Consider the following 23,873-nt stretch of genomic DNA (forward strand, 5'->3'; position numbering starts at 1 on the left):
TCACTTAAGCTATGCGTGCACGTGCAAGCATGTTCTCAACTACACAAGCAAGTGCACAAATATGTAATGCAACAATATGCAAATATGCATGATGCAACAAATATATGTATGATGAAACATACAAGCATGTTTTAACATTCCTCCTAAGTGAAACTTAGCGAGAAGGGGAAAAAATCTCTAAGCATGAAATGCAAGAATGGGTCCCTGCAACAAAAGGTCTAATGAGGTACCCAATGTAAACAACAAGATCTCTCACAACCAAGGAAAAGAAGAAAAACCCCAAAGGGAGAAAACTCCTTTCCAAAAGACAAAAAAGATATTAAAAATAGTACATGTCACAACAATGAAAGGACTCAAAAGCACCCCTAAGTGCCGAGCCAGTCACAAAAGTTCAATGAATGCAGGACCGCGCCCCCCCCCCCCACCCGAGCTCATGGACCACTGATCAATGACTCAAGACAAAACATTATCCACCACCTAAAAACAATACTTCTCCCCTTGGGAAGAAACAAATCCACAGGAGATAGGATTCGTCGCTCTCATAACATGGAAGAAATATGAACCCAAGTCCAAACTATGTGCCACTAGAAAATGTTCCACTGCCACACATTGAAATCAAAAGATGTCAGATCAACTAAAGCAAATCGAAAACACTGTGAAGATACCTGATTAACAACCTCAGAAGGCACTGAAGATGGGATGATCGAAATGCACAATCTGTCATCAAATAGAGAGTGAAGATCCTCAAATATGTCTCCAATGTTTGCAATGTGTGACTCAACAAATAACCCTGCCATATCTAGCAAGAAGTCATCCCATGAAGCTGAAATTGGAAAGGAACTATCAACCTGTTGAATTGAATCAATGGGGATCATGTATGAGCCAATGCCAAGGTCATCATGAACAAAAAAAGATGAAGATTGAAATGGTGTCTCAATGTGAGGAGTGAGAACTGAGAGAAACCTTTGATTTTTTAGAAGATGAAAGACTTCTGACATACTCAAGCATCTCAAAAGTACCATGATCAGAGGGTATGTAATCAGCATGTGCAAGGGGAATAAGACCAGATCCACTACCAAACCAAATCCATTATAGGTGCCAAAATGTTCACGTAAATGACAAGATAGTGAAAACAAAAAAGATTGAATAAAACATACTGGGGGCAAAATCTAGAAAAAGTGATAGACCTGAAGAGCTTTGAGTCAGCTTTGCACCACCACAAGAATCACAAAAATTGGAAATAAATTACAAGCTCGGGAGTTGAAACTGAAGGTCTGACTTTGACTGAATGTTTTGAAAAAATGGAGTTAAATCTGATTATAAGATCACCACCATCGGAAAGTGCTCAGAGCAAACTTTTCAAAGATATCTCATTTGCCCAATTTTGATATCATATGCAAAAATTATACTTGATGTACTAAAACAGGTCCTAAAATCTCAAAACAGGCCACTTGATACCTGTTGATATTAGTCCAAGGAACATTTAAACCATAGTTCCAAAAATCGCCATGAAATCGCCGAAATCGCCGAAATCGCGATAAGATTCATGGCTCCCGATTTTTTTGGAATCGGAAATCGCTGGTGGTGATTTTTTCTTGTGAATCGCCTGAATCGCCAAAATCGGCGATTCATGGCAAAAATCGCCAAAATCGCCATCCTGAATCTCCAGAAATCGGTCGCGGCAGCAAGGATAGAAAGTTCAATTTTTTTTAAAAAACACATGTTTTATTTGCTTTCTAAGTTGACTTTCCTGTTTGTTATAACCCTAAAGAGCCTTCTATTTGCTTAGTATGAGTAGAAGAGAGGAAGAGTGAGAGAGAAGAAGAGAAAAGAGAATCCATAGGTTTCCAACCGGCAAGAAGGAAGAGCACCAAAGAGATCAGAAGTCCATTTGGGGAGGCCATAAATTGCATTGGGAGCATTAAGGAGTCAATATCAACACTCCTCAACTCATTTGCAAGAGGTAAGTGTTGGTTTTTTTTTTGCATGTTAGTGTAGTATGCATTTTTTGTTAAATTTTTTTAGTGTTCATTTGCAAATCTTGAATGTTTTTTATTTTTAGTTTTACTAAATTGCAAACTAGGGTTTGTTGTTTTGTAGTTTTTGTTTATTAGTTGCAAACTTTGATTTTTTACATGAATTTTTTTATTGCAGCAGCCCTTTGCTTTCATTTTCCAATTTCCACAATGGGTAAAAAAGATGAATGCTGGAAATATAATGAAGAGTTTCCTGAGAGAACCAAATATCAAACAAAATGTATATTTTGCAAAGAAAAAATAAATTCGGGAGGTATCTATAGATTGAAATACCACATTGCTGGCATACCTGGCCATGATGTCACAGTTTGCACTCAACAAACCGTTGAGGCAAAACGCTCTTGTTTAGTGGCATTAGAAAAAATTGAACAAGACAAGTTGACTAAGAAAATGCAACTTGAAGGGTTAAGAGGTATTGGCTCCCGTGCTCCCACATCCGCAACCGCATCTACATCTGCAAGTGCATCTGCATCAGCTTCCGCATCCGTAGGTTGTGTTGGGGAGGGTTCTTCTAGGCCTCCTTTTCATCCTAGTGCTAGTGCTCATGTGAGTGTTAGTGGTAGTCAGTCTCATACTGAGACAGAGTCCAACACCAACCTATTGCGGCCTAGAGTGCGGAAAAGCAGAATGGATAGTTACTTTGTGCCCCGCACTACTCCTGGCTCCCAACCCACGCTTAAGGGCATGGGTTTGAACAAGGAGATTCATGACGCTGCCAGAAAAGAGATTTGCAAATTCTGGTACTTTTGCAACATTCCATTTATTGCAGCCAGGTAATTGATTCTTTTTTCTTTGTTATCTTCAAAGTTAAAGTTAAAAGTAAAAGTAAAACTTTAATTATATCTACTTGTTTTATGATTTTAGTTTTTGACATCTAAATTTCTAATCAATATCATTATCTATTTGTGACAGGACTCCTTATTCGCAGAACATGATAGATGCAGTTACCATTTGTGGTCCGGGGTTTAAAGCCCCAACTGAGGCTGAGTTGAGTGGATACCTCCTGGAGGAAATGGTTAAGGATATGAGGCATGAGCTTGAGGACAACCGAAAGGAGTGGATCGAAAAGGGTTGCACCATCATGACTGATGGTTGGACAGATAGGAGGGGAAGAACACTCCTCAATTTTCTTGTATCCTGTGGAGGTGATTGATCATTCTACTTTCCTACATACATAATTTTGAATCGTGATTGACTATTTCAAATTTTGATTTGTTGATTGCTAATAGTAATTATAATTCGTTGTTTTGTTACTTGTAGGATATACCATGTTCCTCAAATCCATTGATGCTTCTGCTCATGTAAAAAACGCCACATACTTATGTGAGGTTATTGAGGAAGTTATAGCAGAGGTGGGGGAACAACATGTGGTGCAAGTGGTGATGGATAATGCAGCAAGTTATGTTGCTGCAGGTAAACTTTTAACTTTTTAAGTTTTGAAAATAAATTTATTTGAATTTTGAACTTTTTCTAATTCTAACTTAGAATTTCTAAGTTTCCTAAGTTCTAACATGTTTGAAATTTGAATTTCTAATTATCTTAAAATTGTTGTAGGCAAACTTTTGATGGAGAGGCACCCCACCATATTTTGGTCCCCTTGTGCAGCACACTGCCTTGACCTCATGTTGGAGGAAATTGGCAAACTTGAGTGGGTCAAGTCATGTGTGGAAAAGGCAAAAAACATATGTAAGTTTATTTATAATCATTCATTTGTCCTTAGCACAATGAGGAAGTACACAGGAGACAAAGAGTTAGCTCGTCCAGAGATCACGAGGTTTGCCTCGAATTTCATCACCTTGCAGTCCTTGTTGATATCAAGGGATGATTTGAGGAGCATGTTTGTTGGGCGGGAGTGGATTTCATCTTCCTATGCTACGACCACTGCAGGGATAGATGTGGTGGATTGCATATTTGATGATGATGGTTTTTGGAAACCTGCTAGAGAAATACTTAAGGTAATTTTATTGCAATTTAACATTTAATATTTTACAGTTTACTATGCTAATTGTTTAATGATTTAGTTTTACCTTATATTATTGAATTATTCTATGTTTAAGTTTTGACTCAAATTTTTGTTTTACTTTATATGTAGGCCACTGAGCCTCTTGTATCTCTCCTACGAACTGCTGATGGGGAGAAGCCCTCTATGGGCTACATATATGAGGGCATGGATAGGGCCAAGGAGGCCATTAGAGCTCAGTATGCAGGAGTGCAGGAGAAGTATGCCCCTATTTGGGACATCATTGATAGGAGATGGCAGAATCAGCTCCACAGACCCATCCATGCAGCAGCTTACTTTTTGAATTCGGCATTTCGTTTCCGTCCTGACTTCAAGGCGGATGAGGAGGTTCTCACCGGATTATATACAGTGATCCAGAGGTTGAGTACTGATGAGGATAGCAGTGCTGCAATTATTGAGCTTGATAAGTTCAATAATAAAGAAGGGTCACTTTTCTCTAGCAGGGTAGCCATAGATGCTCGGGAAACAATACAGCCAGGTAAAAATTAAATAATATATTCAATGTTCATGAATCTAGATTCTAAACTTAAAGTTGATTATGTAATTTTAGAGTTAACTTGTAATTTGTAATTTGTAAATGAGACTAATTATTTTTATTTTCCCTTATTTCAGATAGATGGTGGCAAATGTTTGGGACCACAACCCCAAAACTTCAAAAAATTGCCATTCGTATTCTGAGTCAGCCAAGCAGTGCTTCTGGATGTGAGCGCAGTTGGTCCATGTTCGAGCACATCCACTCGAAGAGGAGAAACAAGTTGACAGTGCAGAGGTTGAATGATCTTGTCTTCGTTCATTACAACCTCCGTCTTAGGATCAGACAGATTTTGGGCACTGACTCCTCTCCGATCATTCTGGAGGAGATTGATCCAGAATCAGAGTGGCTCACAGAGGTTGTAGATCAAGTCTTCACTGAGGAAGACCGTGCGTGGATTGACCAGGTGGATATAGAGGCTGAGGCAGCTAGAGCACGTTCTTCAGGCATTGGTAGACGCACACGTGCACGCACAGACACAGGCCCTAGCAACATTCATGAGCCCATCTTATATGCGGGAGATATGGCTCGACAGTCCTCTAGGACCTACATTAGACGCCTTGCTACTAGGCAGACTGGATACTCAAAGGCTGAGGCTGAGGCTGTAGCCGAGCTTGAGGATGATGTTGAGGATGATGATGACTATGAGCCTGAGGCTTGAGCTGGAGCCTTGTTTTTATATTTTGTTTACAGATATTGATACTGAATCATTGATAGACATATGTTTCAAAGTTTCAAACTTTCATGGATCTTCATCTTAGATTCTTACATAAATTTATGATTTGATGTCTTATGGATCATCTTACATACATTCTATGATTTAAATCATTATGATCATTTGATTTCTATTTACTTCAGCTAGCCTACAATTTACATTTTAGAATCTTAGATAACATAGTTACGTATGTGATGGATTTTATGTTTCATGTTTATGTATGTTAAGTTTTAACTTCTATTTGATGATGTTATAGTGTGCTTAAGTTATATTCAATAAAAGGTGCATGAAATAAGTTTTAAATTGTTAAAATCTTTAAATTTAAAGGGTTTTTTCAAATTTGCCGATTCATCGCCGATTCATTGCCGATTCATTGCCGATTCACGATTCGATTCGGCCTTGCCGATTCCGATCCGATTCCGATTCACGTTTCTTTGATTTAAACTGATATATTTCTGGATTCGATTGTGTAAAGATTTTTTACCATCAACGTTTCGAATCACACCAAGTGATCCATCATCAGGATGAAGAGAGCAAGAGATGTCAAACAAAATGGGTTGCAGAAGTTGACAGACTCAAAGATATAGGGACAAAGGGAGGGGGATTGCACGCACACCAAAGAAGTCAAATGGGGAGATGGTAGGATAGAAGACCAAGAGTGATAGACCAAAATATTCATGTCACCTAAAAATGCTCACCCTAATAGAATATTCTCTATGTTGCTGGAATATACCTCTATGTGCTGGAATATCCTTTATTGAGTTCTGTGAAAAGTACATGCATTTAAAAAATAATTCTCAGATTCCCTAGGCATCACCAAACAAAGTCAACAAGTCATGGGATGCCCAAAAGGTATAACTGCATGTGACCTTTGTAGCATATGGTACAATAAGCATGATGTGACCCCCACCCCTCTATAAAGCACATGTAAAGGTGTCTTGCTTTGATTTCAGTATAAGTTTGTAAAAATGGTTTTTTATTTAGGAAACATATCCTAAAACTAGGCATCTAATATCAAGCATGGATGTTATGCGAAGGTAGGATTCTGCATGGGAGGAGAAAAGGTGGGGCAAATGACTTGAGTGGGCCCCTTTTTGGAATTTTAAATTTTTATGTTCTTTGAATTTAATTTCTTTTTTATTTTATGATTTTTGCATGCAATATGCACGTGAAAAAAATATTTCTTATTTTCTAGTAAAATGTTATTAAAAAACATTCTTTTTCCCCCTTAAAAATGCCTATTTTTTAATTTCTAGGAAAAAAATAAAAGTAAAAAAGAAAAAAGAGATTTAATTTTGAGGAAAAATCTAAATCCTAGTGATAAATATTGTTGTAACTAAATGTATTTCACCCCTTCTTGGAAATCCTATATTACTCGGAACATATTGTTTTGTGCCCTAAATGGTTTTGTCCTAACATTCTATAGTGCCATAAAAGTCTCATTTCTTTTTTTATATTGCAAAAAGCCTATTACATAAAACCATGGTTACCGGGAGACCCGTCTACCCCCTAAAAGTCGCGTCTCAGAGACTTTTCGCATCTCCGGAGACCTCAAAAAAGGTTGGAGACTTCATGAGGAAGTCTCCTGAAGTCTCCCTATCTCCTAATCCAAAAAGTGAAGTCTCCCCGAAGTCTCCTGGTAAAATATAAATGTAAAATATAATATTAAATAATTTTATATATTTTAGCCCTCATTTTAATGTTTTTAATACAAAAATTAAGACCACTGACAATTTAAATGATTAAATCATTTAAAATATTTTATTTAATAAATTAATAACTTTAAAAATATTAGAAACACTTTTAAAATTTTATTTTTATTCAACAATTTAAATGATTAAATCATTTAAAATATTTTTGAAGAGTATGATAGCTGAAGACCTTGAGATGGATGATCACAACCTTGTGCAGTAGATGATAGTACCATCGACATACTAATAATAGATATATTTCTGTTTTTATTTTATTGTACAAAGTGTTCATTTTTGTTTGCATATCAGCAATTCAGCATAAAACTATACTTTTTTGAATTTAAAATTTGAATATGTAATGATAATCTCAACGATTATCAATCTGATATGATGGTGATCATATGCAATATTCGAAAAACAAATATGTCTATGAGATACAATATTGTGATCACGTGAGTTTTGAAATCTTTGACTCTATGAGTCTATTTTAATTTTTAATGTGACATTACTATTATTATTTACTTTAGTCTTACAGTATTACTGTTTTCAAATTTTGTATTTACTTTTAGTATTAGACTCTTTAAACTATTAAGAAAAAAAATTTAAAAAAAAATTTGCCGTCTCCAAGTACCCCCGTCTCCTATTTGAAAAATTGCTGTACCGGAGACCTCAAAGTCTCCCCGTCTCCCGGTGACCTTGCATAAAACATAATCTTTAGATCATATACAAAAATATCTAGCATGCTTCTAGTTAGTGTATTTAAAAGGGAAAAACAAATTTCTGTCAGGAAAAAGAGATTTAAATGTGTGGGCTGCTGGACGAGGATACCTAGATGTCATCACAATACAATCCAAAATATAAAGAAACTTATCCTTGAGGTCTGAATAGAGGCGTTGTAGGGAATCTTTACTACAAAAAAACTAAGGGAGTTATAGAGCATCTTACAGAACTAATGATAGATACAAAGTGTCTTATTCGTATGGAGCATAGTGGAGAAACTCAAGACCCAGCAATTACTGTCAGGCCCAAAATAATTTGGGACCCAAAAAAATCCTAGGAAAGTCAAAGCACTAATGCAGAACATTTTATAATACAAAAACAATTTACATTACTCTACAAAATGATGCATTAGGGCGCTCTGCTAGGGTTTGTACGGCTTTTTTCTGGAACCTTTCGTTTCCGCCACCTGTCATTCCGCATTTACTGCAGGATATTTTTTAGGTTATAATGGCCTTGGCGTTCTCCAGTGTAGCAATTACTGTTGGTGATGGAGCTGCTGTTGTTGGTGTGAATGGCTCCTGATGGACCTCAAATTTTTCATATTGGAAACTTGAAAGAAGTGTGGTTATGGATGTCAAAGATTTCCAGAACACTATATGTAGGGATTATCATCCGTGCAAAATGAGTGGGGTGCTTAAAGGCTTGAAATTCACTTTCTGTCAAATTTTACTGAGGAAGGATCAGAATCATAAGCTCTGTAACAACATAGTAAGATGTCAGTACATGTTGCAGATACAGGGAGGACAGTTTTTGTTGTTTCAATATTTGATGGAGAGGACATTATGCTGCTGTATGCATAGCAGACAAGTTTCGGACAGAATGGTATGCATTTGTAGCTCTGTTTGATGATGCTCCTTGGAGTGCAGAATTGATATCAAAAGATATTGTAAGGCCTTTCCTTTCTTCATGTCTCGGCCCCTGAAACTTTGTCATCAGGTAAAAGGAATGGATGATCATCAGCGAATGGCCAAATGCTTCAGAATACTTTTGCAAAGCATCAGCTGTCCCAATGCGGAGCAAAATTTTTGCTCCTTGGCATTTAGTTCTGTGGAAGAGCATGCAATATGGTTCTTTCAAACCTGTAAGTTATTCTCAATTTGCTTTTTTTACTCTGACCAAGGATGCTGGAGGTGCAGCATCTGTAGTTATTGCACTAGCAACATGATTAGATGGTTTCCCTAACTGATGTGAATACATGGAAGCCTTGTGGCATGGAAACTTATCAATTGGATATCAATTGGAAATGGTAGTCTTTATTCTTCAGTTCGTCAATACATGATGAAACATAATAGTCAGTATAAGTCTGTGGGAGAGATGGATCACAGCTTCATTATAACTGCAAGTACAATAACTATGGTCCTGCGACCTTTTTCTACTCTACAACCATGTTTTTCACAGAATATCCAGTCTGCCTCAAATCAGTCAGATCATCTTGAGAGTTACAGTGCTGAAATAAAAGGTGCTGCAGAGCAATTTTGTGTTTACATACTCACAATCCCTCATCTCACACAGCGACTTCCTGTTGTACTGATGCGTGCTCTTCAACACCTAGCGACTCTCTCACATTTTTTGAAGACATTGGTGGTCAAAGCAGATTTCAAAGGAAGTGATTTTCCTGGAAATGCCAAATTTGGAACAGCCAGACCGAACAGGGATTCCGAGTCTCATATTCTCCAGAAGAAATGTCTGGAAGATGATCGATTCGTATGCAACTCCAGTATATAGGAAGTTTCGTGTCTAATATTACTAATCTGTATCTAATGTATTTCACTTATCTTGCAGGTATGGAATAGATTATGGAGAAAGGTGTGTATGAGAAAGATTTTTTCAGAGTTTTGAAGTATAAAGTTCAGCCCTGTCGGATGCGTTCAATATAGTTATTCGATATGTTTGGAGCAGAGCGTATGTATTTGGTGTGATCATGGCGCAGGAAAAGGGGATCAGAATATACAGGATAATTGTGTAACGCATTCACAGTTATGACAGTGAAGGATGGTTATCGAGTTTGAATATTCAGAGATGAATGGAGTCGGGCGCAGAAGAGTGAAATTACCATGGCGGAAAAACTCATGTGCTAGTAAAGTGACAGATCATCGCATTTATTGATAATCATATATATTGTGTGGGGTTCACAGGAAGAGCAATACACATACTCACCAGAGCCATGTTGCCTTTTCTCTATGCGGCTGTACGTTGGTGTTTGCAGATGTTGGTTTTTATTTGCAGAGATTACAAATGCGCGTGAGAAACCCGGAGACTTGTGCAGATATGTTTTGGAAGAAGCGCCTGAATGAAACGTGGATTTTGATGGCATCCTGAGAACCCTCGCATTCCTAATTCTGGCATCACATGGAGGACAAGTCACAAGTGAGAATGATAATTATGTGCCTTGCCGGGGTATCAAAGTTTAAAATAGTTTATTTTAATTAGCAAAGCATAGAACATGGCACCTGTCGGTGGTTAATGAACCACAGTTGTATTTCAATTTTTTGTTAAGTTGTGATTAGGTGCGCTGAAAGGGTGTGTTGTTCCAGCAAGCACTCTTCCATCCTCTATAAATATAAGGCATAGGGAGTGGTAAAAAATACAATACACAGCCCATATCATTGGAAACTTCCTGCATATTTATTGTGAAGCATACATATTATCGAACTTTTCCAAAGGGAAATTGTTGGAGTATTGAGCAAAGCAGTTGGAGATTGAAAATTATTGAACATAAACACTAAAGTTGTTTGTAATTGAGCTGTATCGAATACAGCATCACCAAATGTGAGTGTCTTCAATACAAGCTATCCAGCAATAAAATCAGTAAGGATTTTATTTGTTTTAAAGTGAGAATGTGTATAGCTTGTCCTTAATGATTTTGATGATTATTTGTTTATGATTTACTATTTCGATAGGTACATAGAATTATCCATTGCTTTTCAGATTTGATAAATACGAATATTGCAGCATATAATCTTTCCTCTATTTGTATCTGTTGTGTCCACATAAAGGTTAAATCATGGCAGACTAGTCTGACTATGCAAAGGTGTAATAATTCGTGGCATCGTAATAATTAAGTTATTAACAAATATAATATCATTAAGTTGTATGTAAGAAGCATATGTTTGACTCTATTATCCATTAAAATTTGGCACTGATCATTAATCTATTCATGATTTTCAGCCCATATGCTGGCAATTCTTTAACTTTTCCTTTTGAAGAGTTTGAATCTTATTCATAATAGTAATTCGTTTTAACTTTTTATTTCAGCAGCACACAGATCTTAATAAAGTAATCAAATTTTGAAGATGAATAGTTATTAATCACAATCCAGAAAGTTACCTTGACACTTGCCAGTTGAGGAGTTTGTTTTTATGTTATAATCCGTTATAAATCATCTTGGACCCGAGTGTTTGCTATCCAGGATTTGGGTGAACAGGCCTTGGTTTGGCGGAGCCAAAAGCACAGAGGATTTGAATCGATTAGATTAATCCTCTTAAGTTGGCCAAAATCAGTTAGATACCCAGCATCGAGCAAGCAAGGCTCGTAGATTTCTAACCAGCAATTTTGATTAGCAACAGCTCCTTCGAGCAAACCTCCGGCAAGTTTGTCCCTAAAGTGTTTCACGAGGTAATTCCTCCCCTGATTTTGTGCTTAATGTGAAATATTTTAATACTACCTATGCATGGCTTGAACAGCAGACCTTGATAGGCTATTTTGTTGGCCACACTCCTTCTGAAAGCATGCTCTGAGAGTGGGTTTCCAAGGTTTGGACCCTCCAGGGTGTCTGTCTTGAGGGGGTTCAGAGTCTCACCAAGGGTTTTTTCTTGTTCCGCTTTGGTAACTCTAGCCAGGTTGACATGTGTTCACCTGAGGTCCCTGGTCTATTAGATCTTTCCTTTTGGTTTTTCAGCATTGGTCTCGAGACTTTACTATCTCTAACGACCACAAGCTTAAGGTCCAAGTTTGGGTTGAGTTTCCTGGTCTCCCAATACCATGTTGGTCGTTTTTGCAAGCTATTGTGCAAACTGTCAGCAAGGTGATTTGCCTTGAACCTAACAAGTTTTTCAACGCTTGCCCTTAGTGTAGGGTTTGTGTGGAGGTAAACCTCTCTCAGGACCTCAAGGAAACTGTGGATATTTGGATTGGTAATACCACCTTCACCCAGAAGGTGCTTTACCTCAATGTTTCAAACACTTACTACCGCTACCAATCTATTGAGGACAAGATTAGGGATTGTCCCTTGCTCAAGCACAACTAAGCAACTAGCCGAAAAGGCTGAGGCTGCGAAAAAAGATGAATGGACTACGATTGTTAAGAAGGGTAAAAGCAACACTGCTTCTTAAGCAAGCCCCTCCCAGGACAATGGTCGGGCCACCTCTACCATGGCACTGCCAATTTCTCAAGAAACTTTGTTGTTAATGGTCTCAATAATAGCCTACTCAATTATCATCAATAGTTCTTACACCAAAATTTGGAATCCTTTAAGATCGTATGATTATGCCATTCCACAGATGCCATACCAACATAGGAATACAAATCCATATTACCCCCCATCGATCATTCTAACAATGTTACGACCAGTCTTGCAAGATCGCGACAAAAATATCATTTCTAGGATTGCTCCTATTAAGCTTGCCTTGCAACTAGTTGCAACACATCTTTGTTGCATTGCTTCATAAATCAACATTGAAGTAGATGTGTGAGGATAACTTCTTGTAGCATTGGCATGGCATACTATCAAAAATTAAGGGAAACTATATTTACTAATTTTAGCGGTTGTCTATAACTACTTAGTCTGTCTAAGATTAGAGAAACCATTGTTATCTACATGTTACTTTTGAGTTCAGGTAGAAGTTTTTTTATCAATTTTTTTAAAACAAAAATCATGGGGTTTTTGAAGGATAGTTTTTTTTAAACATCACATGAGGAAATTTTCTAAGGATTTTACTCGATTTTTTTATATTAAAAAAATTAATGTTGATATATTATAGCAATGGTCAGATACAAGAACTCATTGTCTTCACACAAGGAATTATTGAAACTATTCATATCAAACTAAGCATGCAAAAATCTGTACTTCTCGATTATATTTTCTCTTGATGATTGAGTAATGATATCTTGCATAATATCAATCAGGAAATGATCAGATGCATTCCGTTGAAACATAATGGAATCGAGCAAGTTGATCTATCTATGTCTATACTGATTGGCGATTTGTCTTGATCATGTTTTGGTTTTGGTTAACCAAATTGGTTGTATTATGTTGACTATTGTTTATACCAATAGTCATGTCATGAGCGGACATGAGACGTGTCCTCTCATGACCTGACTATTGGCTTTGTGCCTTTTGGATCAATACTTATATCTAACCGATCAAAGCAAGAGAGGCATCGAAATCAGTTAATGTCTTCTCTAGAGCAGATTGGGAGTTACCAGAAATAAATCTAGACCTGCAAATATTCAGTGTTTGTTATTATAGAAAATTGTATCACTTTAACATGGTATCGGAGCATCTTCGAGCCTCTAGGAATCTGAATGTTTTTGGATGAGTTCTTATCTGAGAACGTTCTAGAGATTACAAAATATTGGATCAGCTGAGTACTTGCCTAATAAATTCGACTTCAAGTTCAAGAATTGATCTACAGTACCTTCACATCACATATCATACAAGGGAATTCATTATGGGATGAAAATTATGAAACATATTTCATAGAGCTTTGAGCGTCCTATCTTTTCACATCCTCAATCCGCACCCATTATTACATCCCAATTTTTGACCTAATTTGAAATATAGCTGTTCAGGTTCACATGAAGTCAGTTGGCAGTTTAATTTGTTATAATTTGGTGAAATGGTAAGATAGTCATTATGATTTCAAGTGAAAATAACATGCTAGTTGATCATTAATCACGAATTCATGGAACTGAGATGAAGGTTAACCGTTATGATTATTTATAATTTAATTACGAAGAATTTCTTTGCAGGAAACATGTGTAAGGGGTGGAAGCATTGTCAGAAAAGAATTAGGCAAGAGCATCACCATCATTGAGCAAATGGGCTAAGGACCTGGCAATTTGAAATAGGATACATCTGCAGGACTCGCATGAGTTATTTAAATAAATAATTGGGTTAAAATATAAAATGTATCTCAAAGGATTTTAATTTATCTTTCATCACATTATTTTAATAAATATTTATATACATGCATATAAATATAAAAATGATTTGGCATCATTATATTTTAATAATTTAATTAAGTGATGTTTACATGTACATTTATAAATATAAGATTATAATAATAATATTTGAAATATAATAAACGTTTAAATTTTAATAATAATGGAATTATTATAATCTTCCAATTCTATTCTTTCTTTTTAATATTTTTGCTTTTAATCGATTAACACTTGGCATGATTAATTAATTTTATATTTTATTTTTTTGGCAATTCGAATTGTCTTAATCTTTCCAACTTCTCTTCCAACCTTTTTATTTTTCATATCTTTAGATTTCAATTTATGATGTTTTTGAATGGTCATCTTGGGAATTAGAGTGGATTTCTTTTCTAACTGACGGGAGCTGGAAAGTCATGGTTAGCTCCTTAAGAGAAGCCATGATGGGAGTCAAGTGAGATTAGACCTCAGCTTGCGTCTATTTCTGCTAAGATTTTCCATATGTTCAATTTGTGTAAGCCGAGTTATATACTATTCTATTTTATTTCCACCATTTCTTGCATCTCCCATAATCAAGTCAGGCATCACACGACTCCCAAACTTGCCTTTATCTGTTATCATTTCCGTATACGTGCTTACAACAAGCTGAGTTCCAAGATTTCCTATTACCACCATTCTTGCATTAACCATATTAAGCCTGATTCAAGATTGTGTGTCTCAAATTGAGCCGAGCAAGAGTCCCAGCAGGAATACGTGTGGGTATCAAATACAAGCCAAGGCCATCAATAACTAGGTTATGAGATGCTTCTGATGTTTTATTTATTTAATATTCTTGAATGTAAGACACAGAGCAGTCGGCTGGGTATAATATAAACTTTAGCACTTCAAAATTCCTTCATTCTCTAAGATTAAGACCGATTGCAGTCGGCTACACCTGTTAGAGCTGAAAGAAATATAACATATGCTTCCGAATTTCATAGTTCCTTCCTCCTTTGTTCGCTATCGGCTGCATATTGTTAGAGCTGAGAAAAATGTGAAATATGTTTTTCATAACTTCTTCCTTTCGTAGATTTTTATGACCAACTGTAGCCGGCTATGCATTTTAGACTGAGATTAATTTACATTCATGCTATTGGTCTCTTACCTTTACTTAGAGTTCTTTGAAGATCTATATGATTAAACACCATTTATGAATTCTAATGATAATTGTTGATACTTAATGATTTGTGAACTGACAATAAAAAGCCATGTTATTGTAGTTTTTTGGTACAAGATCAGAATACTAAAAAAAATCTCTACCACTAAGGAATTCACCAGCAAGAAGCCATGAAACGGTGATGAGATGTAAATAAATCAGAATGATCATGATCTCCCAGGCACCTAGGATTTACCGGCAAGAAGCCATGAAATGGTGAAAAGGTGGAGTAAACCTGAAGAAACCAAAAAGGAACTCAGATATGTATCTAAGAAATGAAACACTTATAGCTCATGTATAATCTTGTTATTGTAATCTCCTGCTATTAAATTGTATGGTGTGTTAAATATCAGAATGCCCAATGGATGGCAAGAGGACCCCTATCTATTCCGAGTAGGGAGGGTCTTTCTCATTAGAGATCGTGTGGGGATAAGATTTGGTTCGAGGTTGGGTGGTAAAGCCCCTAGCAATATTTCACCTTTCTCCAAGATGTCGGACGTGTGTTAGACAGAGATAAGCTATGCATTCAACTGTTCATCGAAAATGAGTTATTTCAAAGTTACACCTAGATGTAAGAGATAGTTTTATGGATTGTTTTTCATTTTTATGAATATCGAATAAATGCATATTTTCTAATCTTCAGTTGCTGCCACAATTAAGTAATCGAAAGGAAAGGAATCTGAAGCCCTAATTGATTGAGTGATAACTGGAACCCTAAATGATACAGTGGTATCGGGAGCCCTAATTGAATCCATAGTGTATCGGAAGCCCTAAGTGATACAATGGTATGAGAAGTCCTAAAAGATCCAATGGTAATCAATGTCATGATTGATACAGTGGTATGTGATGCCCTAATTTTAATATAGTGGTATTTAATCGTAATCATCATTTGATTTTGAGATAGCAGTTTTTAGATAGTAGTAGTTATGTGATATTGTTATAGTGGTATTTGTGGACTAACCTAAGTGGTTGTAGAAGCATCCCTAGTTTTGATTTCGATCTCAAATTTCATGGTATGTGGTTTTTAACTTCTACAATAATTTTCATTGATGGTGTTTTCAAATCTTAGTTAAGAAATTTTGTTTAACTGATTTAACCGTCAATCCCTTTTCATATGAACGAAACTGATTTAATTAACTTCCTATGAAGATGAAGTGATAACTGCATTTTTTTGAGTATGTTAGCTGTTAATTAAGACCCGGGAAAATGGGATGTTACATATGGTATCAAAGCGTTGGGTTCAATGCTGAAACCTTGGGTCCAACACTATTTTTGAGAAACTGAAAAAATGTTGAAAAAGATTTATTGTGCATAACGCATATTGCAATCAAAACTAGAAAAACAATGGGAAATCATTCAGAATAGCTGGGAAGGCTGAAATGATATAAAATGGACAAATGTATAAACTATAATATCATAAAGATGAAACATAATTAAGAAGATAAAATGATTGGCAAGTCAAGTGGTGGAGATCGGGTTTACGAACCCAACTTTGAAATCCTTTGCCAGGGTAGAAATAGGCAGATGTGCCAAACATGTGATCTTTTTTTTGTTTGTCCAGATGCTTCAGTTATTTTGGAGAATATCTATTAAGACACTCAAACCACCTAAATACTCAGATGGCAGGACCAAAATGATACATGTGCCTTATCCTAGGAGGGAAGGCCATTCTCAGTAGAGAATGAGAAGATTAAACTGGGTCCAAATGTCGAGGCTTGCGCAATCCAAACCAGCTCCTATAACTTTGATGAAATGTTATCTAAATCCATGATGATGGCTAAATAATTCTTTATGCAATTAATGCTAAAAACAAATTGTTACATATTTGAACTTGAACTGAAGGAAAACAAAACTATGAACCATGATCCTTTCCGATGTTGATTAAACGACAAAATCATTATGTGCTCCAGTATGGAGTAAACACACTTGCATAATTGAAAACTATCAATGCTTGTTTTCAGATGTAAACTTTTGACGAGATGGGCATGGAAGCCCAAGTCATACAAATGGAAAAGATAAATTTCCAGATATTTACAAAAGAATGATGAGTTACTCATGAGAATCTTATGAATTGATTCAGATGCTTATGATCTTGATTTGATGTATGATGATCTTACATAGTATATCACGTTTTTACCCTTTGACACACTGCTATACATGGATAATACATATGTGATGTTGACTTTACATACTGAGCTATTGTATATCGTTTTTGGAGATATTCTATCAGGAGATGATTGTTCTAATGAAATGTTATGAGACGGACATGAAGACCAAAGTCACATAAATGGAAAAAAATGGATTCACTAACCTATTTCAGGCGATCTGTAAGTTTACAAGGATGATCTACCCATTAATGAGTCTCATATGCTAGATGGTACATATAAGTGATTTAAATTATGATCAAGTTATGATCTAGAACTTACTAGCTGAAGAATTTCAATTTTGATTACTTATCTTACTTTCAGTTACTGACCATGAAAATTTCCTTAAATAAAGATATCAATATGGAATCAAACTAATGATATGGTGAATGTATACATGGGTATGATAGGAATATGAAATAGAATCAATTCAATTGATGCTAAGATGACCACAAGAATGGTAAAGTGAACTCAGGTGAGTACGTGTTTAATTTTATGTTATCATGCAGTTATCTTTCTGTAAGCTTTGAAGTAGAAATGGATCTTGAGTTTCGATTATGATTTTGATTTTGAAAAAGAAATGATATCACAATGCTATTTATGTATATCTTGTATTTGGAATATTCCTTAGTATCTAATTTGCAGAAATCATCGAGGACGATGAAACACAAAGGGGAATGGTACGTTACATTCCAATTTTAAAATACTCCATTATAATGTTCGTTACAAGTTCATCAAGGACGATGAACCACAAGGGGAATGGTATGTTACATCCCGATTTTTGACCTAATTTGAAATATAGCTGTTGAGATTCACATGAAGTCAGTTGGCAATTTAATTTGTTATAATCTGGCGAAATGGTAAGATAGTCATTATGATTTCAAGTGAAGATAACATGCTAGTTGATCATTAATCACGAATTCATGGAATTGAGATGAAGGTTAACCGTTATGATTATTTATGATTAAATAATTTATAATTTAACTACGGAGAATTTCCTTGCAGGAATCACATCGAAGGGGTGGAAGCATTATCAGAAAAGAATTAGGCAAGAGCATCACCGTCACTAAGCAAATGGGTTCAGAATCTGGCGACTTGAAACAGGATACATCTGCAAGACTCGCATGAGTTATTTAAATAAATAATTTAATTAAAATAATTGGGTTAAAATATAAAATGTATCTTAATGGATTTTAATTTATCTTTCATCATATTATTTTAATAAATATTTATATACGTGCATATAAATATAAAAATGATTTGGCATCATTATATTTTAATAATTTAATAAGGTGATGTTTACATGTACATTTATAAATATAAGATTATAATAATAATATTTGAAATATAATAAATGTTTGAATTTTAATAATAATGGAATTATTATAATCTTCCAATTTTATTCTTTCTTTTTAATATTTTTGCTTTTAATCAATTAACACTTGGTGTGATTAACTGATTTTATATTTTTTTTTTTGACAAGTCGAATTGTCTTAATCTTTCCAACTTCTCTTCCAACCTTTTTATTTTTATTATCTTTAGATTTGAATTTATGATGTTTTCAAATGGTCATTTTGGGAATTCGAATGGATTTCCTTTTTAACCGATGGGAGCTGGAAAGTCATGGTTAGCTCCTTAAGAGAAGCTGTGATGGGAGTCAGGTGAGATTAGACCTCAACTTGCGTCTCTTTCTACTAAGATTTTTCATATGTTCAATTTGTGTAAGCCAAGTTACATACTGTTCTATTTTATTTCCGCCATTTCTTGCATCTCCTATAATCAAGTTGGGCATCACACGACTCCCAGACTTGCCTTTATTTGTTATCATTTCCATATACGTGCTTACAACAAGCCGAGTTCCAAGATTTCCTATTACCACCATTCTTGCATTAACCGTATTAAGCCTGATTTGAGATTGTGTGTCTCAAACTAAGCCGAGCAAGAGTCCCAGCAAGAATACGTGTGGGTATCAAATACAAGCCAAGGCCATCAATAACCAAGTTATGAGATGCTTCCGATGTTTTATTTATTTAATATTCTTGAATGTAAGACACAGAGCAGTCGGCAAGGTATAATATAAACTTTAGCATTTCATAATTCCTTCATTCTCTAAGACTAAGACCAATTGCAATCGGCTACAACTGTTCGAGCAGAAAGAAATATAACATATGCTTCTGAATTTCATAGTTCCTTCCTTCTTTGTTTGCTATCAGCTGCATATTGTTAGAGCTGAGAAAAATGTGAAATATGTTTTTCATAACTTCTTCCTTTCATAGATTTTTATGACCAACTGAAGCCGGCTATGCATTTTAGACTGAGATTAATTTACATTCATGCTGTTGGTCTCTTACCTTTACTTAGAGTTCTTTGAAGATCTATATGATTAAACACCATTTATGAATTCTAATGATAATTGTTGATACTTAATGATTGTGTGAACCGACAATAAAAAGCCATGCCATCGTAGTTTTTCCGTACAAGATTAGAATACCAAAAAAATTCTTCAACACCGAGGAATTCACCGGCAAGAAGCCATGAAACGGTGATGAGGCGTAAATAAATCAAAATGATCATGATCTCCCAAGCACCTAGGATTTATTGACAAGAAGCCATGAAATGGTGAAGAGGTGGAGTAAACCTACAGAAACCAAAAAGGAACTCAGATATGAATCTAAGAAATGAAACACTTATAGCTCATGCATAATCTTGTTATTGTAATCTCCTGCTGCCAAGTTGTATGGTGTGTTAAACATCAAAATGCCTAGTGGATGGCAAGATGACCCCTGTCTATTCCAAGTAGGGAGGGCCTTTCTCGTTAGAGATCGTGTGGGGATAAGATTTGGTCTGAGGTTGGGTGGTAAAGCCCCTGGCAATGTTTCACCTTTCTCCAAGATATCGGACGTGTGTTAGACAGAGATAAGCTATGCATTCAACTGTTCATCGAAAATGAGTTATTTCAAAGTTACACCTAGATGTAAGAGATAATTTTATGGATTGTTTTTCATTTTTATGAATATCGAATATAAGCATATTTTCTAATCTTCAATTGCTGCCACAGTTAAGTAATCGAAAGGAAAGGAATCTGAAGCCCTAATTGATTGAGTGATAACTGGAACCCTAAATGATACAATGGTATCGGGAGCCCTACTTGAATCCATAGTATCGGAAGCCCTAAGTGATACAATGGTATTAGAAGCCCTAAAAGATCCAATGGTAATCAATGTCCTGATTGATATAGTGGTATGTGATGCCCTAATTTTAATATAGTGGTATTTAATCGTAATCATCATTTGATTTTGAGATAGTATTTTTCAGATGGTAGTCGTTATGTCATATTGTTATAGTGGTATATGTGGACTAACCCGGGTGATTGCAGAAGCATCCCTAGTTTTGATTTTGATCTCAAATTTCATGGTATGTGGTTTTTAACTTTTGCAGTCATTTTCATTGATGGTGTTTTCAGATCTTAGTTAAGAAATTTTGTTTTTAACTGATTTAACCGTCAATCCCTTTTCATATGAATGAAACTGATTTAACTAACTTCCTATGAAGATGAAGTGATAACTATATTTTTTTGAGTATGTTAGTTGTTAATTAAGACCCAGGAAGACGGGATGTTACACCCATACCTTGTATCAATTCCAAATCATTTGTCTTGAATATGGAAGTAATGAAACAAGGTATGGGTGCAGATTGAGGATGTGGTTTTATAGGGTGTTGTGAGGTGTTGTGGTGTGCCATAGTTGCAGGATAAGGCATTGTGGGTGCAATTCTATAGAAGAGGCTCTATTAAATTCAATGGTGAAATGTGGAAGTATGGGTAACAAAAGTTCAGTGCCAAACTCCTTTACCAATGTTAGCATCCACCTTTCCTCACATGAATGAAAAGTTTATAAGCAGGTTGCATCCTTGGAGTACCACATCTGCAAGTTACGTTCATAATGGATTTGTTAAAATAAAGTTTGGGATAACCATCAATACATAGATGAGCACAAGTCCTATTCCACATAATACTTCAAAGATTTGTCATCCCATGAAATTTAGATGCTGCTAACAAATGCAATTGGCAAATTCTGCAGTTTCTTTTTCACCGTATGCACTGCTTGTAGAACTAAAGTAAAGGCTCATTTGTCTGTAATGACAATGCAAAAATGAAAAGAAACACAAAATGTAACAAGTGAAATGTCTTTAAATGGCCCTTGAAACGGTGACAAAGAAAGCACGCCAGTTACCAGCTGTGTGAGCCATAACCAGGGTATGAACAATGTGGTATTGTAAGATGGTTTCAAAATTTTAAAATAAGCAGATGCAATTGACGGGTGCAATGCCAGAGTGCCAGAGATCGTGCCAACATTTTCCCTCTTTTAAGGAGTCTAAAGAAAAATAGCCAAAGGTATGTGAATGGGTCAATACTTCTTAAATGAGTTTGTGAAGAGTGGTGAAATAGTGCACTGATCAGGGAAATAAAGTATCGATTTGATATTTCAGAAGTGACATATAGATTGGGCGTGTTGAATCAGGTAACATTAATATTTATGACTCCTTGAAATTTAATGGCTACCTTGTACAGAGATGTTAAGGTAAATCTATAATTAAGGAAAAGAAAATATTGTGAAAATTATTGGGAGACATGTGAGTATTACTTCATTTAATATTTCAATTTGGGAGAAGCATTTTCCAGCACAAACAAGGTTAAACATGTTACTATGAGAATGTCATTCTGGAAAAACATTTTACGATACTTTTCTCCCTTAATACTGTTATGAACCATTCATTCAAATTCTTCCACTAAGGTGGTTTGATCATATATGTGAGGCTTCTATCATTCTGGAAAAACATTTTACGATACTGTCTCAGCTATACTGTAAACAAAGCATAAAGGATTATCAAATATTGTGTACAAGGTTGGAATGAAGAACGGTTGTAATCATTAGGAGATCTGACACAGTCAAACAGTCTCATATATAGATCCATATGGAGATCGGATGGAGAAATATGAATATGCAAGTATCATTTGGAGATTGTTTGTTAAAGGGATCTCAGCATCTGATTGCATAAGCAGAAGGCATTGTAAAATTGTCTTATAATTTGTTGCAATAATCGGAATTCTCTAGTTGCCTCAAACCTAGAACAGGAGTTGTAGCATTAAATCAGTCCAAGATATATTGGTAGAATTACTTTTAGAGTATCCCATGGAAATCATCATTGATAACTATTTCCTTCAATGATCTATCATCTTTTGACATTGGTCATAGCCAAAGGATTTAAATACCTGGAACTGTTATCCCTTATTTGGACTAGATCTATTCTCCCTTAGTACTGTTATGAACCATTCATTCAAATTCCTCCACTAAGGTGGTTTGATCATATATGTGAGGCTTCTATTATTATAGAGAATGTCATGTCCCAAAATTTTAATGTAATAATTTAATTTAATTAATTAATTAATTGGTCCCAGAATTAAAATAATATAAAAAAAGGACCTTTAATTAGTTACTTTGATTATTTAATATGGGGCCCAAGTTAATAATATTTGTATTTGTGGTTCCGATTGATTTAGTATATCTTAGAACCATTTTTATTTTAATTATTTCCGTAGGTGTTGCCATCGGCTATCTTTGTAAACCCTCAAGAGTTCCTCCGAAAGGTATTTAAGCACGGCATGTAGGTAGGTAGTAGTTGTTATGTGATTTGGATTATTTCTTTGTACTGTGAATTCCTGTTGGAGTTCTATATTGTTCGTCATTTCAGAAGTGAAAGATCTTCCCTACTTGGCTAATCCGATTTCAGTGAGATTCACCTCTCACCTTATTTTGTTGTGTTCTACTTTGCTTTGGTTCTGGCACATCTAGAGCATCATCTTTGTCTGCGAATATACATTCTGTGTGTAATTATTTGTACTGGCATTTTATCTATTGTTTTTATCTGGCAAATTTGAAGTGCTATTGTTATTTCTCAATGTGCAATCACCTACAATATCATTGTTATTGGTAGCAATTTATCTTACTTGCGTGGATGCATGCGATACCCTAGCACAGTGATTACATCCTATCTCCCTTCGCCCAAACATCATACAGTGTCCAACATTCCACATCCATTGTGTGGCATCCAACATCCACCATACAGTCTCAATTTTGCATCACTATATGGACTCCGACAATACCAAACGGAGTGCTAGCACCAATATTGTATGGGCTTTGGGCATCATCGTACGGATTCTAGCAACGTCATATGGACACCTCCCTGCACTACCGTACAAATACTAGCAATGTTGTACGGGTACCTCCCTGCACTACTGTACAGACTTCTGGCAATTATCATTCCTCACTATACGGTCGTTGTGTACCTAGTAATCCTTAGTCTATACACCATAGGTGAGCTTCACAATTCCTGCATGAAGTTGTTGTCTTTTTCCAGTGTGTATTTGGAACAGAACATTACAGTGGTATCAAGGTTGGTGATTCTGCTAGCCTATTGGGAGAATGGAGAGCTTTGACTTGGATTACACTATGGTTCAGTTTCGAACCGATTGGAGGGCACATCTGCTAGTCGAATACTCCAAGAATACTTTTGCATGCCAACTATTGGATGGTCAAGTACA

General features: G+C 35.7%; 2 protein-coding genes across 2 annotated transcripts in view; one reads left to right on the forward strand and one right to left on the reverse strand.

Moving 5' to 3' along the window:
* The window catches only part of LOC149545284 (beta-glucuronosyltransferase GlcAT14A-like), a 90,233-nt gene that overhangs the window by 20,230 nt on the left and 46,130 nt on the right, over nucleotides 1-23,873 (reverse strand). The window lies entirely within an intron of this gene.
* On the forward strand, nucleotides 1,939-4,560 carry LOC149545285 (uncharacterized). Its single transcript, XM_089790619.1, has 4 exons — nucleotides 1,939-3,181; nucleotides 3,297-3,449; nucleotides 3,591-3,991; nucleotides 4,129-4,560. Exons 1-4 carry the CDS (start codon nucleotides 2,968-2,970, stop codon nucleotides 4,543-4,545), a joined length of 1,185 nt encoding a protein of 394 aa, XP_089646745.1. The 5' UTR covers nucleotides 1,939-2,967; the 3' UTR covers nucleotides 4,546-4,560.

Source organism: Cupressus sempervirens, chromosome 7 (genome assembly GCF_028749045.1).
Source record: "Cupressus sempervirens isolate cs-2001-9-10 chromosome 7, ASM2874904v1, whole genome shotgun sequence".
In the NCBI taxonomy this organism is placed as follows: Eukaryota; Viridiplantae; Streptophyta; class Pinopsida; order Cupressales; family Cupressaceae; genus Cupressus; species Cupressus sempervirens.

What these genes read in the sequence shown, in the direction of transcription:
- LOC149545285 (XM_089790619.1), top strand. Translation starts at nt 2,968, where the DNA reads ATGATAGATGCAGTTACCATTTGTGGTCCGGGGTTTAAAGCCCCAACT. An exon ending in TTTTCTTGTATCCTGTGGAG is followed by an intron (nt 3,182 to 3,296) that starts GTGATTGATCAT and finishes TGTTACTTGTAG; the next exon opens with GATATACCATGTTCCTCAAA. An exon ending in CTGCTAGAGAAATACTTAAG is followed by an intron (nt 3,992 to 4,128) that starts GTAATTTTATTG and finishes CTTTATATGTAG; the next exon opens with GCCACTGAGCCTCTTGTATC.